Raw genomic sequence first — 20,188 nt, 5'->3', positions numbered from 1 at the left:
TGTTTTAAATGCAACTATGTTTTTTTTTTAATATTAATTATCCTTTTATTTCCGAGTCTTCACCGGGTAAAAGTAACCGAATGATATTTTATATATATTAAATATTGCTTTTTATGGCCATTTTATTCCACCTTTACAAATTCATACTAACTATTTTAAGGGTTATTCGTGTTATAAATCTGTATAATGTATTATTATCTGTAGTTAGTAAAATGAGGTATTTGTTTAATTAAGGCAAACTTTCAAATGATCTCAATGTTGCACAGTATTTATTTATTTTGGTGTAGTTTATAGTTAGGGCTAAACTATCAGCCGACAATATTTGTAGGCCATGTTATTTTATCTATTATTATGAATTTCATGAGATTTAATAAGCTTTGTGAACATTCTTTATTAAAATTTGTTGTGTTAATTTTAGTATTTATAGTGCACATATTTATCAAAGAAAGTGCACTGATTTTATAAATTAAAAGCCTGTAAACTTCTAGATTGTAATCATGAAAATATTTATTATTCCAATTGTTGATGACAAATAGAAAAATAAAAAATATGTAAAAAGTAATTCTGTTGTTATTCTTAAACCTTTAATGAATTTCGTTTTGGGTTTTATACAGGGCGTACGGAAAAGAACGAACATGATAGGAACGAACATGATCCTACATGTTCCACAAAAATTACGAATCAGTGTCTTTTTGAAAACCCACTTGAAAAACATTTCTAGATACTACTACTTCTAAACACTACGTTATACATTAATATTATCCAATACAAGTAAGGTAAAAGGTCAAGTTCACCAGTATTATAATAAATCTGAGTTATGTTCGTTATAAAAATTGCTAAAGTAGAAAGCTTTCGAAATATTAAATAACTTTTAAACTTAGACGAACTTGTGAAAACTAATACATGACATGTCATTATTTTTCTGCTTTAAAACATTTCCCATAAAGTCAAGCCAACAAACTGTTTTATGTTCAATTTGTATCGAATTTTGTATCTTTACCGTTTTATTTGCGGTTTTTAAAGCAGCTTGCTGTTTTCCGGCTCTTTATCCTGAAATAGCTGTTGCCCCGACTTCGACCGCGTGGTTTTTGCCACATTCTCCATTGTATCTTCGCTCCTATTAGTTGCACCGTGATGCTATATAGCCTAAAACCTTCCTCGATGAATGGTCTATTGAACACAAAAAGACTTTTTCAATTTGAACCAGTAGTTCCTGAGATTAGCGCGTTTAAACAAACAAACTCTTCAACTTTATATATGTATTAGTATAGAGTATAGATGATAAACATTAACTTTGAAGTACCTACAACTTCTATATCATCGTTAAAAAAAAAATCTGTCACAATTTCAAAAAAGTATGAATATGAGCAGAGCCCGTGCCTCGAGCGGGATCGAACCGCCATCTTTTTTTTCGGAAGGGTTTTGTCAATGGTTTTTGGCGGCAGATTGTTATTGCGTTGAGAGGTCGAGTTGGATCTTGGCGATCGTGGAGTGAATTTGGGGCCTTGAATCCGCTGCTCAATCTTAACAGTTAATTGTTCTTTAGGCAAAATTATGAACTGCCACAATATTGTTAAAACTTCATTTAAATATTGTAGTATTATCTACATTGTAATCATTGTGTTTTGTGCACGCATTTTACTCTGATGACCATGACGCTCACCAGATGCAAGTGACTTGCATGTATCATGCAACCACTAATGAAAATGCCGACGGTAAAAATGCTTCTCAGCGATCAGCGTCAGGCACTAGTTGCCTGGCATTAATGCTGAACTGAAACCTTTTTTGGTGCAGCTTCAGGGTACACTTTTTTGGTGAATGGTAATTAAAAACTTTTTCTTTCTTTCTTTCTCCAACACATTTTTATATTTATTAAAGTGATCAGTAAGACAGACTGTTTAAGTCTGATTTTGCTGTTCACTTTGAGAAAAATGTAATAAGTAACTAAAATTTAAAAGAAAATTTATAACATCGTGCGTCAAAAAAGAATTACCTACTACTTAGCGTGGACGTAATATTATATCTCTACTGTCCAAAAAGTACGCCAAAGTTGGCTAGATTAACTGTAAATGCTCAAAATGTAAATGTGCCATAGAGTAGGGATATGTATGCATATCATAGTCTCGACTAGATGCCACAAATCTTTTAACCTGGTATTATGGTGTAGGTACCTACCCTTTGTTGATTCTTGGATAATCACCTAACATTCTTCAACGTACTGACTAGGAGTCAATAATCAAATTGTAAAGTGATTATTTGTGATTTATTAACCTACCGCCCAACAGTCAAGTAAGTATCCAATAATAATAAAGTATCAATTAAAAGTAGCCAATTTAAAAAAAACTTGCCTCAGTGTATAAGCAAACCTGGTGTTACTGCAAAGGCATATACAATTGTCAGTCGGCGTAAACCATTCAAGTACAGTTTGTAAAATATAGATATAGATATTGCTATTGAACATAAGTAATTTACTTATGTATTTTCTACAAATGGCTTTTTTTGACTAGTTGTATAATAAAATCAATTTCATAAATGGTTAAGGCTGAAGCGTCTATTCGAAACTATTTTGAAAATACTTGGCCAGGTAGACTAGCTCATTACTGTCATTGAATATGACATATTTAAAATAATGTTCGATTCCCTTGTGATAAATTAATTTATAAGATTTAAAATTAAAGAAGCTTAAGATGATCGAGTTCGAGAATTATAGAAGTAATGTGGATATGAACGACAAATATGATTACAAGGATATTAAAGTTTGTAACAGTGTCGTGTATACCGGATCAACTGAAAGGATATTTGAAAAGCCACAAAAAAAGGAGCGTACATCACCGTTACTGGCGGCAGCGGTTATCGGTCTTGATAACACAGCAATTCCTATACCTCAGCACTCAAAAAACATTGAAATCTGGACAGATCATGATGCACAAGAAATATTTTTGGACACCAAACCTACATGCTACGTAATCTTTGGTAAATATGGCGCTGGGCCATATAAACTTGGTGAAGCTTTATCTAAAGAACTAAATTGTATTCACTTCTGTCCAGAAACTATTATTTCTGACGAGTTGGAACAAAGGAGTGCAACTGGAAAAGCTTTGGATTTTAACATGAAACATAATATTCCATGCACGTTTGATGTCTTGCTGAAAATGTTAAAAATTAAAGTACAGTCGCCTGCGGTTCAACATAGAGGATATGTGATATCGGGCATCCCTTTAGTAACATCCACTAAAAATAAACTCTATTATGTCAGATCAACATATGGCGAGGAAGGCTTGTCAATAGTAGAAGAACTCTTGTTTGATATAATCTGTAATTTAAAGAAAAAGAAACATAAAGCATCTTCTCCTCCCAAAACATCTAAAAGCAGCCAATTATCTGTTCCTGTGAACGAAGGAGAAGAAGAAGAAGAAGAAGAGGAAGAAGAAGAAGAAGAAGAAGAGCACACTGAAGAAGAAGGTATAGAAGAGGAGGAAGTTCCGCCTCCTGTACTGCCGAAATTTGCACTTGACTTCTGTTCTGATGTTATGGACCATAAGAAAGGCTACTGTGAAACCAAGCAATCTATGCTCCTGACCCAGATTGAAGAACTATTCAATCTGAGTTTAAAACCTGACATTATCATCCATGTTACCTGCCCAGATGTTGATCTGCTGACCATAAGAAGACATACATATGTGAACCACAGAACAGGCCAAAACTATATGAAACCGTTTGAATCCAACTATGTATCAGATTTAAGAAGGCCTCCTAAGGGTGTAATGAGTGATTTCGAGTATTCTCATGAGTCACATGTTTTTAACCCAAAATATAGTTGCAGATTGCCCAGTAATTTCGAAGAAACAGTCTTTAATCAAACCTGCAACTATCAAAAGATGGTGTTCCCGTTTATGCATAAGAAAATGACAGACTTTAATCCGAAAATGGTCATAGAATTAGACGCCCGGACAAATGTGCACAAAATGCTGCATAATCTACTGGAAAGACTTGTATTATTACACGTTCAGCCAGTTATCATTCCGGAACCATTGAATTTAGAAGAACCCATGTATGATATGGAAGAATTTTGGACATCGGTGTCGGAAATGAATATTATAACTCAGGGTGTTGTTAAGTTCAAACGCACAGCATCACATTGGTTTAACCGATGTCCAGTTGAACTCAAACTGAGGCGCTCTTTAGTAGGGAATCAGAAATATACAATGGCGTTTTTTAAACACGTGTATGTGATGGCATCGCTTAAAAACTATATTTCATTTTACCTTAATCCTCGTCCTTATTTGAAATTAAAGTATTTAGAACCGACTTGCAGAGTCGTAATAATTGGAACAAAATCTTCCGGTAAATCTCTGATCGCGGAATGTCTATCGTGGATTTTTGACTGTCCGATAACAAATTTTAAAGATTTATTGGAAAACGCAAAACGAAAGAAATATGAGCTTTTCGCTCAGTCTATTTTATCTGAAATAATAGCAACTATAGAAGATGCCCGGTATCGAGACTGGCAGAAGAGTGAGTCTGACAGAGTAGCCAAATTAAACACATGGACTATCCAAGTTCTAAAGCTATTGAACCAATATTATCAACTAGTAACAAGTATAGGAAAACAGGAAAAAGAAAAAAAGCCAGTCAAAAAAGCAGGACGAGTGAGGAAAATAGAAGAAGAGCAACTAGTTGATGAAAATAAATTAAAGCCTCTTGATCATGACGAAGGCCAGCGTCCCGCCCTAGAAGAACAGCAACTATCAACGCAAGAAGAAAACCAGCCAATAGAAATAGAAAAAGAGAAGGAAAAAGAATTTACTGATACTCAAAAGCCACTAGTTTTGGACCCCAAAATTCAAATGAAAGTTAATGCTCTCAGACAGCGACTTGCTTTTCTACCTATACTTGATGACTTGAAAGAATGTGAAATAGCTATTTCTACTAAAAATGTTTTAAAGTATGCGCCAGCCGAATTATCTACGGCGCGAAATAAACCTGCTATACCTATTCTAGGTGACGAGGACGTAACTATAGCTATATCAAATTATATCCTCATAAACGATTTAAAAAATGAACTTCAGCCTACTAGTGAGGAAATCATGTCAGAAATAGTAAAAATTATAAATACAGTTGACACAAATCAAGAGCAAGAAACAAAAGGTAACGAATTATATGGAAAATATATAATTGATGGATTACTTTCTGATCCTGAATATTGGAGCCATCTTAATAATAAAAAATTAATGCCTGATTTCACCATCGCATTAATTGAAAATAAAGAAATCGATCAGGAATTAATGCAATATTACGTTAATGCTGAAAGATACATTAAATATTATGCTGACAAAATCTTACTCGCCAACGACCCACTTATTGAGACGAGACTAGTGATTGAGAAGTCTCAGCCAAATACTGTCTTTGATATTGTAGGAGGTATTACTGATTATATTATCAACCGAGCTCTAAATTCTCTTGTTGCTCCATATCGTCAGTCAGTGCCTGACTCTCTAATTGAATCTTTTAGTGAATCTGTAGATAAATTCCGGGAAGATTGGGACAGTTTGAAAATAAAGTTAGAGGATCGATCGAAATCTTATATTGAGGTAGAACTTGAAAATAAAACGGATGTAGAAATTGTAGAAGAAGTGTTATTAAAGTTACGTAATAGTTATACTTACATGCCACCGGCATCTGTAGATGAAGAGGACGACAGAGCTCGTGATGATATCGCTACTAAAGATCTTATGACCTACAATGACTCGAAATTCTATTGTGAAACTTACTTTTACAGCCCCGTAACTTTTTATTTGCGTGATACTTTATGGGAAGGAAACCCTTTGTTTTCTGTATTATGTGACAATAAAGTACATAACTTTGCTAATGATTTGTTCCTTGAAAAGTTTAGACAGGACAAAACCCGATACCAATCATATAATAATCCATTCAAAGTATTTCCCAAAATAAGAATATGTATCACTGGGTGTATTGGGTGTGGAGCGACAGTTTTATCAAAGAAAATTGCTAAAGAGCTTGGCCTACTGTACATTAATTTTGCAGATATGATAAACGATTATATTAAACCAAGACATTTCAAAAAAGTGGGCCGACAATATGAAAATATGTTTATAGATGAACCTTTCGACGATGATAGTGTAGTAGAATTTCAAGCGGGAGAAGAGGATGAAAAACTGATGGATAATATTTTGAATAATGAAACTGAAATGAGACGAATGATCCAGAGTTATTTTGATCGCGGAACGCCTCTTGTATCTGGTTTCGTGTTAAAAATTATTAAAATGATGTGGTCTGGTCCATTTGCACCTGTTGGCTTCGTTTTGGATGGTTATCCAAGAATACCAAGCGACTTCGACGACATGCTATCTCTATTTTGTATGCCTGATATAGTAATACATCTGGAATCTGATTCCGAAGTTGCTATTAAACGACTTGCTCCTACTATGTTTAACCAATGGAAAAACCAACAATTAGAAGCAAAAGAGAAAGCAAAAACTAAGTTAAAAATAGAGCGTGAAGAATGGAGCAAAAAAATGACTAGAATAATGGTGAAGAAACTAATTATTGAAGAAATATTGGAAAGCATGTTCTTCCCTACAAGTACAACAGTCGGTCTCTCGGTTGACAGTGATATTATGGGTGCACATCCAGCGGGATCATCACTTATAGATCAACAACTGTTTAACAATGAGCTAACCCAAGAACATCCAGAGCCGCAGGATACAAATGTGTGGGAAAAGAATGACGAAGCGCGCGAGAGAATCGAATCTCGAATTGAGCTCTTATTTGAAACCGATGATACAAATATACAAGCTTTGAAAGAATTGATAGACGAACAAAAGATTAAAATGGTTACCATAGATGGCAAAAAACCAGCGCATAAAGTATTTAAAGAGTGTCTTACAAATCTGATGTTTTTAAAAAATAGATGTGAATCACTCTTAGAACAAACATTTATTGTAAGTATTGAAACCGCTGACCGTTTATTACACAAAGGTTTCTGTTTCTTCAGTAAATTTAATCGCATTTGTCCTGTTCACATTTATAATTTTCCAAATTCTGTTCAAAATTCTTATAAAATAGCCAAACGCAAGGGTACCCTTTTCCCAGTAGTTCATAGATCGTTTGTTTATTTTATTTGCAAGAAAGAATATGTTATTAAATTTAGAACAAATCCTCTTAGATATATAACTTCTAAAGCTATCGAATCCTACTGTGAATATCCATTGAGAATAAGTGTTATAGGGACTCCTAAGTCGGGTGCCAGCTCACTTGCTGCTAAAATAGCTGAAGATAATTGTCTTATATATATATCTAAAGGGGCTGCGGTGCGTAACGTTTTAGAAAATATGGCGTGGACTGAACTGGCTTCTCAATTGAGAGCACAGTTAGAAGAAGGAAAATTAATTGACGATGACGTTATTGTAAAAGCTATACAAACAGCAGCTATTGACCATCGTACGGTTACATACGGGTTCATTTATGACGGAATACCGGAAACACCCTATCGGGCCACAGCTTTGGTAAAAAACGGTCTGTACCCGAACATTATATTTGATCTGAATGCTACTAAAGAGAAAATTGTGACCAATGCTCTTGACGAAGTGAATTATGATGTTTTGAAATATCGACCAACGTTTCCAAAACCTCTTATTGAAAAAAGATACGAGAATTGGAAGCGGAAAAGTTACCATATTAGAGAATGGATAGCTGATGATTATGAAAACCTTAGCCTTGTAGATGCTAACCAAAGTAAATGGAAAGTTTTTAAGGATGTTCACAACAGCATATCGGAACTTGCTCAAAGAATACATTTTTATTTAGCCCGTATTGATAAAACTATCGTGCGTGCCATGTGGGTTTCTAACGAAACTTTTGCTGAAAGACAATCCTCATACAGAAATCTGTGTCCAGTGTGTTTTCATAAAAGAACGATCAGACACAGTGATTATCCCCCAGATAAAAAAGGGGTTGTTCAGTACAAAAATACTTTTTATTGGATTTGTGATGAGCATATAGAGTCGGTCATGATGTTCCCGCATGTTCACTTGATGCACCGGGATATAGAAATCCCTGAAATCGCAGCGGTGGTCAAAACAATTAGTAAACAATATTTATATGAAAAGGGAATATGTATTGTCACGTACGCGGAGCATTTACCAGCGCAAAAAGTGGTAGCCGGGATTCTTGATTACGCTTGTCGCTATCGTCAAAAAGCGTATTTATTCTGTAGTGAAGAGTGTTTCGCTAAGTTTCTAGCAAAACCTCAATTGTATTACGATATCAGAGTTTTTAGGGAGTCAAAACCCTTTCAAAAACTATCTTTAAAAACTTTGCCTCACCTTGGATATTTGGAACAAACGTTAGGCAATATATTAACTGATGCATGTTGTTCTGTTAATGTGTTCAGACCAAAATATCCGGGACTTACTTTTCAACAGTCTGCATTCATTTTCATAGGACTTTTTCTAAAGGTCAATGACCCATTATTGAGTGAAGAAAGGAAGGCACTTTACCGTAAAGCTTTTGGCGTATTTGAAGCCCGGTGCAAAATGTTGAATCGCGCAGGATTAATTTTAAGATCTATGAACAATCCTTTTGCACCGTATCCTAAATGTTACCATCCAGAACCGACTCTCAGACCCCTTGACCAAGAGGAAATGTGCTCGGCTACAATCGAAAGACCTTCGGTATTACAAAGAATATCAAGTTACGTTCAAATGCATAAACCTTCCTTTCTTAAGTCATTACATCGGCGCTCTACTGTTACAGGCGCAATGATAAGACAGTAATTTAGACCTAGAAGTAAGACTTTGTTAGAGACTTTATAATTCAAACAAATGTTTACCTGAAATATGTACGTATTGTTTTAATTCAGTTAGTTTTAATTCAGAAGTCTTAGTTTAATTTTAGCTACTTTTAATTAATTAAGTATTAAAAGGTGTTCAGTGTGGTGTTCATACAATGACCCAATTCGATAGATAGCCAGCACTGGGTATCTCAGTAATATCCTAGGACCTAGGTAGAGAGATTTTTTGAATTGTCCCGTACATGCTATCCCATACTTGTATTTATTATAAGACAGATGTTTGGATGACTGAGTGGGATTATATTAATGAACTTCGTTGTACGATGTAAAAATGTGAAGTAGCAGGCTTATTGACAAAAAGCTCGCTATTTTTACTTTCTTGTTATGAGGATATATTAAATGATTTTAACTAAAACTTGAATTTGTTAATTTTTTCCAGTCTGTATATTTGCAGTATTTCTCCCGCACTTACTAATCTAATGCTTGTTCCACAATTAGGTATTCAAGCCACATGCACAAAGACACGCAGACATAGAAGCTTTCACACAAACGTTCGGGCTACGTGGGGTGGAACCCGCGATATGACGCGCTCAGTGGGTCCAACGTGTTGATCTCCACCACTCGGCTATCCGCGCTGTCGAAACTTTATAGATTTTCAACCAGTTCATCGCTCTCTTACTTCTTTACTACCTACATAAATAACAAACAAACCGATAAAAACATGAAATCTATACTTCCATACTAATATATAAAGCTGAAGAGTTTGTTCGTTTATTTGAAAGCGCTAATCTCAGGAACTACTGGTTCGAATTGAAAAACTCTTTTTGTGTTGAATAGGCCATTTGTCAAGGAAGGCTATAGGCTTTGTAACATAGGAGCGAAGACTCACTGGGAAATGTGGAAAAAACGGGGAAAAATATCAATTTTTGAGGGCTTCCGTTGCTTGAGCTGCGATAACAGTACAAGATCTTCTAACCACTTGGACGAAGTCGCGGGCAACAGCTAGTATATGATAATAATAGCACGATTTTGTCACTGCCTGCCAGGCGCGCTCACTTCGTATCACGGCCGAGGGCAACGACTAGACAGCGTTTGTTGTTTGCCCTCGCTGGGCAGTTCAGCAAAAAGCGCTTTGTATCTTCTTCTAGGGCCTCACAGGCAGTCCACACCTCCAGTTCGCTCACATCAGATCCGACGCAGCTACTTACCGGAACAGCCCTGACCGATCATCGCCTGACCAATCCCTAAAAATGGGGATGATGGCAGCTACAAGTTCATTTCCAGCGGTCCGGCTAATCCGGCTATATAGGCTTGTATAGCCTGAAGACACCAACCTGAACCAGACCTGAGAAAGATCGTTGCCTTTTGTAATGAAAGTAAAAATAGTTGAATTTTACGTATTTCTGTTGCTTTTAAATCTATAAAACTTTATTCGTAATTAATTTTAAAAGGCTGCAACTTCGTTTATGAAAACTATGGTCGCAAAGATCACAACTTTAAAATTCATTAATCTCAACAACAAGAATTGTTTTTGTCGCATCGTGATCGTTGAGACGTTTTTGTGTATCTTGTAGGTGTTGTTCGTATTTTGTTTGTATTTCCCTAACTTAAAAGTGAAATTTCTTCAATAGAAAACTTCTGTTAAGAGTAAATTCTAAGACAAAATTATTTGGGAATTTAGCACCTTATACAACTGAACTTTAATCGACTCTAGAAAAATATCAAGTAAACGAGTTCTTCGGGGTTTGCCCCTTATTTAAAGAGAGATGAAAAATGAGAAAAGTATGCGAATTCTTATGCAGGTATGTATTTAGAAAATTGTTAGTATGTTTATTAGTTATTGTCATAATACAAGTCTTGCAAAGTTGGAAACTAGATGGTGTTGCTTGAAGGCACTAGTCTCTGGTATTATACCCATTTTAAGATTTCTTTCTATACTAGATCTATATAATATAATAGCGACCCGCCCCGGTTTCGCACGGGAGCAGTGCTAATATACGCTACAGAATTTCTTTAACGTTCTTTATTTTAATAATGATTCATACCATCGTTGCTGCACGTTTGAAATTTGAATAATTGAATACTAATGTAGTGTGAATAAAACTGTCGTATTTATTTTGATTTTGATAAGGATTACGATTTCAATAAAAACAGCTTCGCAAAGAAGTTTTGTTTTGGAATGAAATTATTAGCCAAAAAATGGTTATGGTGAGTAAACCTTAAGTGATAGAGATATGTGTCGCGTTATGGTGTACAATATTGTAGAACATTATTTTGAAGTATCTCTTGCGGTTAAGCCAGCGTATGCAATGAAAGCGTAAAAAATAGTAAATACATTTGAAAAATCGCTAAAATTGACTTAGTTCCTGTACGAAAATATACAATAAAAAAAATAATTTTATGTTGAGCAACCCTTACCACTTAGGGGTATGAAAAATAGATGTTGTTCTATTTTCAGACCTACCCAATATGTATACAAAATTTCATAAAAATCGGTCGAACTGTTTCGGAGGAGAACGGAACCAACATCGTGACACGGGAATTTTATATATTAGAAGACTAGCTGACCCAGCAAACGTTGTTTTGCCGAATATTTTTTTTTCTAGTTGTATGTATTTTTAATGCCACATTATAAAAAAATAAAAACAAACAATTTCGTCCAAAAGACAAATAATTTTTTTTCAGTGTGAGCAACCCTTATCACTTGGGGTATGAAAACTAGAAAATTTCATAAGAAGAAGACATAAATTTATTTATGATTTTTATATAATAAATAGGTAGATAATGTTTTTACATTGCCCAGACACTTTTGATAGTTCCAACGAGGGGTTGCAAAGTGTAATAAAGTAAAATTAAAGCATTGTTTAAAACAAAAAACGTTTTTTCACTTGTAGCCCCGTAATTTTAGACCTGCACGCAATTACAGTAAAAACTTAGCATATCTATACTAATATATAAAGCTGAAGAGTTTGTTTGTTTGAACGCGCTAATCTCAGGAACTACTGTTCCAAATTGAAAAATTATTTTTGTCTTGAATAGACCATTCATCGATGAAGGCTTTAGGCTATAAACCATCTGCTGCGACTAATAAGAGCGAAGATACTATGAAAAATGTGAAAAAAACAGGGTAGGTATAAATCATAACTTATATCTTCTGCCCACGGGGACGAAGTCGCGGGCAACAGCTAGTTGACGATAAAAGAGCTTAACTGAACAGGTTCATACTAGTCGCAACTTGTTACAAGGGTTGGGATACAGCTCCTATACCTCCCGCTTCACATTTATAATATTAGTAAGGATAATTTATTATCAAACTTTTATAAGATTTCATAATAAAACTATTTTGTAAATACTTGGCCTGATAGACTAGTTGGCATATTACTGGCAGAATATGGAATATGACATACTTCAAACGATGTTTGATTCCATTGTGATAATTTTTTTATGGATTTAATATAAGACTTTAAAATGATCGAATTCGAGAATTATAAAAGTAATGTGGATATGAACGACAAATATGATTACAAGGATATTAAAGTTTGTAACAGTGTCGTGTATACCGGATCAACTGAAAGGATATTTGAAAAGCCACAAAAAAAGGAGCGTACATCACCGTTACTGGCGGCAGCGGTTATCGGTCTTGATAACACAGCAATTCCTATACCTCAGCACTCAAAAAACATTGATATCTGGACAGATCATGATGCACAAGAAATATTTTTGGACACCAAACCTACATGCTACGTAATCTTTGGTAAATATGGCGCTGGGCCATATAAGCTTGGTGAAGCTTTATCTAAACAGCTAAATTGTATTCACTTCTGTCCAGAAACTATTATTTCTGATGAGCTGGAACAACGAAGCGCAACTGGGAAAGCTTTGGATTTTAACATGAAACATAATATTCCATGCACGTTTGATGTCCTGCTGAAAATGTTAAAAATTAAAGTAAGGTCGCCTGCGGTTCAACATCGAGGATATGTGATATCGGGCATCCCTTTAGTAACATCCACTAAAAATAAACTCTATTATGTCAGATCAACATATGGCGAGGAAGGCTTGTCAATAGTAGAAGAACTGTTGTTTGATATCTTCTGTAATTTAAAGAAAAAGAAACGTAAGAAATCAGCTTCTTCACTAAATACGTCTGAAAGTAGCCATTTATCTGCACCTGCTGAAGAAGGAGAAGAAGAAGAAGAAGACGAAGAAGAAGATATCGCTGAAGAAGAAGCTATTGAAGAGGAGGAAGCTCCGCCTCCTGTACTGCCGAAATTTGCACTTGACTTCTGTTCTGATGTTATGGACCATAAGAAAGGCTACTGTGAAACCAAGCAATCTATGCTCTTGACCCAGATTGAAGAACTATTCAATTTGAGTTTAAAACCTGACATTATCATCCATGTTACCTGCCCAGATGTTGATCTGCTGACCATAAGAAGACATACATATGTGAACCACAGAACAGGCCAAAACTATATGAAACCGTTTGAATCCAACTATGTATCAGATTTAAGAAGGCCTCCTAAGGGTGTAATGAGTGATTTCGAGTATTCTCATGAGTCACATGTTTTTAACCCAAAATATAGTTGCAGATTGCCCAGTAATTTCGAAGAAACAGTCTTTAATCAAACCTGCAACTATCAAAAGATGGTGTTCCCGTTTATGCATAAGAAAATGACAGACTTTAATCCGAAAATGGTCATAGAATTAGACGCCCGGACAAATGTGCACAAAATGCTGCATAATCTACTGGAAAGACTTGTATTATTACACGTTCAGCCAGTTATCATTCCGGAACCATTGAATTTAGAAGAACCCATGGATGATATGGAAGAATTTTGGACATCGGTGTCGGAAATGAATATTATAACTCAGGGTGTTGTTAAGTTCAAACGCACAGCATCACATTGGTTTAACCGATGTCCAGTTGAACTCAAACTGAGGCGCTCTTTAGTAGGGAATCAGAAATATACAATAGCGTTTTTTAAACACGTGTATGTGATGTCATCGCTTAAAAACTATATTTCATTTTACCTTAATCCTCGTCCTTATTTGAAATTAAAGTATTTAGAACCGACTTGCAGAGTCGTAATAATTGGAACAAAATCTTCCGGTAAATCTCTGATCGCGGAATGTCTATCGTGGATTTTTGACTGTCCAATAACTAGTTTCAAAGATTTATTTGAAAATGAAAAACAAAAAAAATATGAGCTTTTTGCTCGGTCTATTTTATCCGAAGTAATAGCAACTATAGAAGATGCCCGGTATCAAGACTGGCAGAAGAGTGAGTCTGACAGAGTAGCCAAATTAAACACATGGACTATCCAGGTTCTAAAGCTATTGAACCAATATTATCAACTAGTAACAAGTATAGGAAAACAGGAAAAAGAAAAACAGCCAGTCAAAAGAGCAGGACGAATGCAGAAAATAGAAGAACAGCTACCAGAAGTAGAAGAAATAAAACCACTAGATCAAGACGAAGTACAGCTTCCTGTCCAAGAAGAAAAGCAACTACCGGAACAAGAAGAAAAACAGCCACTGGAACAAGAAGAAAAGCAGCTTCTAGAAATGGGAATAGAGAGGGAAAAGGAAGATACTGAAAAACAAAAGCCAGGAGGAGGTCAGGACTCCAAAGATCAAATGAAAATAAATGCACTTAGACAGAAACTGTCTTTTCTCCCCATACTCGATGACTTGGAAGAGTGTGAAATAGCTATTTCTAATAAAAATGTTATAAATTATGCACCAGCCGAATTATCTACGGCGCGAAATAAACCTGCTATACCCATTCTAGGTGACGAGGACGTAACTATAGCTATATCAAATTATATCAAAACCAATGATTTAGATAAGGATCTTCAGCCCACCAGTGACGAAATAATGTCAGAAATTGTAAAACTTATTTTTGCAGTCGATGCAAACCAAGAGCAAGAAACGAAAGGGAACGAATTATATGGAAAATACATTATCGATGGATTACCTTCTGATCCTGAATATTGGAGTCATCTGAATAATCCAAAATTAATGCCTGATTTCACCATCGCATTAATTGAAAATAAAGAAATCGATCAGGAATTAATGCAATATTACGTTAATGCTGAAAGATACATTAAATATTATGCTGACAAAATCTTACTCGCCAACGACCCACTTATTGAGACGAGACTAGTGATTGAGAAGTCTCAGCCAAATACTGTCTTTGATATTGTAGGAGGTATTACTGATTATATTATCAACCGAGCTCTAAATTCTCTTGTTGTTCCATATCGTCAGTCAGTGCCTGACTCTCTAATTGAATCTTTTAATGAATCTGTAGAAAAATTCCGGGAAAATTGGGACAGTTTGAAATTAAAGTTAGAGGATCAATCAAAGTGTTTTATTGAAGTAGAGCTTCAAAATAAAACTGATGTAGAAATTGTAGAAGAAGTGTTAACAAAGTTACGTAATGGCTATACTTACATGCCACCGGCATCCGTAGATGAAGAGGAGGAAAATGCCCGTGATGTTATTAATGACTTCGCTACTAAAGATCTTATGACCTACAATGACTCGAAATTCTATTGTGAAACTTACTTTTACAGCCCCGTAACTTTTTATATACGTGATACGTTATGGGAAGGAAACCCTTTGTTTTCTGTATTATGTGACAATAAAGTTCATAACTTTGCTAATGATTTGTTCCTTGAAAAGTTTAGACAGGACAAAACCCGATACCAATCATATAATAATCCATTCAAAGTATTTCCCAAAATAAGAATATGTATCACTGGGGGTATTGGGTGTGGAGCGACAGTTTTATCAAAGAAAATTGCTAAAGAGCTTGGCCTACTGTACATTAATTTTGCAGACATAATAAACGATTATATGAAACCAAAACATTTTAAAAATGTGGGACGAAAATATGAAAATATGTTCACAGACAAACCTTTCGATGAAGATGGTGTTGTAGAATTTCAGGTAGCTGAAGAAGATGAAAAACAGATGGATGATATTTTGAGTAATGAAACTGAAATGAGAAGAATGATCCAGAGTTATTTTGATCGCGGAACGCCTCTTTTATCACGTCTCACTGTATTGATGATTAGAAAGATATGGTTTGATCCATTTGTACCTGTTGGTTTCGTTCTAGATGGTTATCCAAGAATACCAAGCGACTTCGACGACATGCTATCTCTATTTAGTATGCCTGATATAGTGATACATCTAGAATCTAATTCTGAAGTTGCTATCAAACGAATGGCTCCTATTATGTTTAACCAATGGAAAAACCAACAAATAGAAGCAAAGAAAAAAGCTAATAATAAGTTAAAGAAAGAACATGAAGAATGGACAAAAAAAATTACTCAGAAAACTGTAGTTAAGCTGATAATGGAAGAAATTTTAAAAAACATGTTTATTGTTCAAGATAGGGCCAAACTTCTTACAAATGACAGTGTTATAATTGATGCACATCCAACGGGATCATCAAATGTAGATCCCCTACTGTTTAAGGCTTACAATGAGCTTATTCAAGAATATCCAGAGCCGCAGGATACTAATGTTTGGGAAACGTATGAGGAAGCGCGCGAGAGAATCGAATCCAGAATTGATGTATCATACGAAATTGATGATGCAAATATACAAGCTATGAAAGAATTGATAGAAGAACAAAAGATTAAAATGGTTACCATAGATGGTACAAAGCCAGAGCATAAAGTGTTTAGAGAGTGTCTTACAAATCTGATGTTTTTAAAAAATAGATGTGAATCACTCTTAGAACAAACATTTATTGTAAGCATTGAAACCGCTGACCTATTGTTACAGAAAGGATTCTGTTTCTTTAGTAAATTTAATCGCATTTGTCCTGTTCATATTTATTATTCACCAAATTCTGTTCAAAATACTTATAAAATAGCCAAACGCAAGGGTACCCTTTTCCCAGTAGTTCATAGATCGTTTGTTTATTTTATTTGCAAGAAAGAATATGTTATTAAATTTAGAACAAATCCTCTCAGATATATAACTTCTAAAGCTATCGAATCCTACTGTGAATATCCATTGAGAATAAGTGTTATAGGGACTCCTAAATCGGGCGTCAGCACACTAGCTAGCAAAATAGCTCAAGATAATTGTATAATATACATATCTAAAGGAGCTGCGTTGCGAAATGTTTTAGAAAATATGGCGTGGACTGAACTGGCTTCTCAATTGAGGGCACAGTTAGAAGAAGGAAAATTACTTGACCAGGACGTTATTGTAAAAGCTATACAATCAGCAGCTATTGACCATCGTACCGTTACGTACGGTTTCATTTATGATGGAATACCGGAAACACCCTATCGGGCCAAAGCTTTGGTCAAAAACGGTCTGTACCCGAACATAATATTTGATCTGAATGCTACTAAAGACAAAATTGTGACCAATGCTCTTGGCGAAGTGAATTATGATGTTTTGAAATATCGACCAACGTTTCCAAAACCTCTTATTGAAAAAAGATACGAGAATTGGAAGCTAAGAAGTTACCATATTAGGGAATGGATAGCTGATGATTATCAAAACCTTAGCCTTGTAGATGCTAACCAAAGTAAATGGAAAGTTTTTAAGGATGTTGACAACAGCATATTTGAACTTGCTCAAAGAATACATTTTTATTTAGCCCGTATTGATAAAACTATCGTGCGTGCCATGTGGGTTTCTAACGAAACTTTTGCTGAAAGACAATCCTCATACAGAAATCTGTGTCCAGTGTGTTTTCATAAAAGAACGATCAGACACAGTGATTATCCCCCAGATAAAAAAGGGGTTGTTCAGTACAAAAATACTTTTTATTGGATTTGTGATGAGCATATAGAGTCGGTCATGATGTTCCCGCATGTTCACTTGATGCACCGGGATATAGAAATCCCTGAAATCGCAGCGGTGGTCAAAACAATTAGTAAACAATATTTATATGAAAAGGGAATATGTATTGTCACGTACGCGGAGCATTTACCAGCGCAAAAAGTGGTAGCCGGGATTCTTGATTACGCTTGTCGCTATCGTCAAAAAGCGTATTTATTCTGTAGTAAAGAGTGTTTCACTAAGTTTCTAGCAAAACCTCAATTATATTACGATATCAAAGTTTTTAAGGAAGCTAAAAGCTTTCAAAAACTGAGCTTAAAAAAATTGCCGCACCTTGGATACTTGGAACAAACGTTGGGCAATATATTAACTGATGCATGTTGTTCTGTTAATGTGTTCAGACCGAAATATCCGGGACTTACTTTTCAGCAGTCTGCATTCATTTTCATAGGACTGTTTCTAAAGGCCAATGACCCGCTCATGAGTGAAGAAAAGAGGGCACGCTATCATAAAGTCTTCACCGTATTTGAAGCCCGTTGCAAAATGTTGAACCGCGCAGGATTGATTTTAAGATCTATGAACAATCCTTTTACACCTTATCCTAAATGTCACCATCCAGAACCGACTCTTGTACCAATGGAACAACAAGAATTGTGTTCAGTTACAATACAAAGACCTTCGCTCGCACCTCGATTGTCAAATTATGTTCAAAAACACAGACAATCTATCATTCCAGAAAAACGGCGCTCAACTGTTACGGGTGCAATGATAAGGTTATAATTTAGGTGACATCGACTTATTCTTAAATAAGATTTTCTTTACCGATTTACATTACATTTTGTCTGACATTATTTACACACGTTAATTTTTAATTTAATTTGTATTTAATTATGATTATGATAATTTTGAGTATTCTTTAGTATAACTTCTATAGTAATTTGAATAATTTGTAATGGTTAGTTTAGAATAATTTAATATTATCAATAAATATTTTACTGACATTCTATTTTTTTTTCGTTAAGGAAGTTACAATGTAGTTTCAACTTAATACGTAGCCACTAGTAGTTTAAGGAATCCATACTTGAACGCGCTAATCTCAGGAACTACTGGTTCGAATTGAAAAATTCTGTTTGTGTTGAATATACCATTTATTTAGTAAAGCTATAGGCTATATAAGATCACGCTGCGACTAATAGAAGCGAAGATATAATGGAAAATTTGAAAAAAAACGTGGAAAATTATTCATCTTTGAGGGCATCCGTTGCGTGCGCTGCGGAAACGGTTCAAGATCTTCTAACCACGAGGACGAAGTCGCGGGCAACAGCTAGTATTATATATTTAACAAATTGATTTGAAAACCCGCCCCCTTGGGGAATGGAGCGGGTAGGTGCGGACTAAAGCAAGTGCTACACGGTATGAAACGGCGGTTTGAACAGTGTCTAAAATAACGTTGCGTTGATAAGAAGTCTCCGCGTTCCCGTTCCTGACGCACTTTCAGAAATAATTACAAAGACATCATGGCGCCTTGCCTAAGTAAACAACAAAAAGTTGTGGTGAGTCTTGCACTTTTGTGTGCAACTAAAAAAAAAATACAGAGAAAAAAAAAATGGATGAAGCAATGGTTACAGGAGAGATTAACTCTGTCATATGAACTTAATTAAACTACTGGACTTTGATGACGTACATAACTTTAACTCTAAAACTTTAACACTAAAACTATAAGGTTCTAACGTCGCGTGCGTCTCCGCTCGCTGCCGCAGCACGACTGCCGAACGCGTGGTTTTAAACAAGCGGCTAGACTGTTTTAAACCAACGGTTTTGGTCACTGTTTGCAACGCAAAGCGTGCTGCCAATGTCGTATCAAGGTTAAACGAAATTTGGCATAAAACAACTATCGTAACTATTATATTGAAACCAGTTTCAAACCGCCGTTTCATACCGTGTAGCACTTGCTTTACTGAATAAACCTTACAACCGAATAACGTCATCCGCGTTTTGTTGCCAACAAGTGGTAATGCATAGCATTACTGTACGTGCAAAGTCTATATCCTAATCACAAACATCATACAATCATATCGTCAGTGTGGACTTTTAACTCCTGATTGGCATTATTATTTACATTATAATTATTAATTGTTAGGTGCTTGTAAGATTCATTTGCGTTTGAATGACACAACATATTTCTATCTAAGCGAAAGCTAAAAGGAAATTATTTTGCAGTTCATTTTTCTCAAATCACCAGATAGTCAAATAGACTACTTAGAATAAATACTCTAAGTGTAAAATATCATAGATATTAATTACACAATCATAGGTATTCATGGTATCAAGACGATATTTAATATACTTAAATTGATACGAATAGGTATGAAAATTACGCAACTCTTCTTCCTCTATCACCTACATGTCAATAAATTTCCATAATAATTAGTCTGGGTTCGATTATATTCTCGGTTTGGTGCTGAAGTGGTGCTATCCAACCTAACGAAGACTACAGCACCAACTTTTATCAGCATGCTAACTGTCAATCGAGCATAATTCCATCTCGCACGAATT

The 20,188-nt window shown here is 35.2% G+C and overlaps 1 protein-coding gene across 1 annotated transcript; it reads left to right on the top strand.

Annotated features, from left to right (window-relative positions):
* The first annotated feature begins 2,571 nt into the window (after positions 1–2,571).
* LOC113494040 (adenylate kinase 9-like) lies at positions 2,572–18,480 on the top strand. The gene is made up of 2 exons (XM_026872166.1): positions 2,572–5,727; positions 15,342–18,480. The coding sequence occupies exons 1-2, from the start codon at positions 2,688–2,690 to the stop codon at positions 18,410–18,412; spliced, it is 6,111 nt and encodes a 2,036-aa protein (XP_026727967.1). The 5' UTR covers positions 2,572–2,687; the 3' UTR covers positions 18,413–18,480.
* Positions 18,481–20,188: the final 1,708 nt, after the last annotated feature.

This window comes from Trichoplusia ni, chromosome 5 (assembly GCF_003590095.1).
Source record: "Trichoplusia ni isolate ovarian cell line Hi5 chromosome 5, tn1, whole genome shotgun sequence".
NCBI classification, from domain to species: domain Eukaryota; kingdom Metazoa; phylum Arthropoda; class Insecta; order Lepidoptera; family Noctuidae; genus Trichoplusia; species Trichoplusia ni.
Note: the sequence above shows the minus strand (reverse complement) of the source record. Positions and strands in the feature narration are given on the sequence as shown.

Bases quoted from the DNA above. Each gene is read 5' to 3' on its own strand.
- LOC113494040 (XM_026872166.1), top strand. From the start codon at position 2,688: ATGATCGAGTTCGAGAATTATAGAAGTAATGTGGATATGAACGACAAA. The intron at 5,728-15,341 runs ATCTTATGACCT...TCGCTACTAAAG, and splicing joins TGATGATATCGCTACTAAAG to ATCTTATGACCTACAATGAC.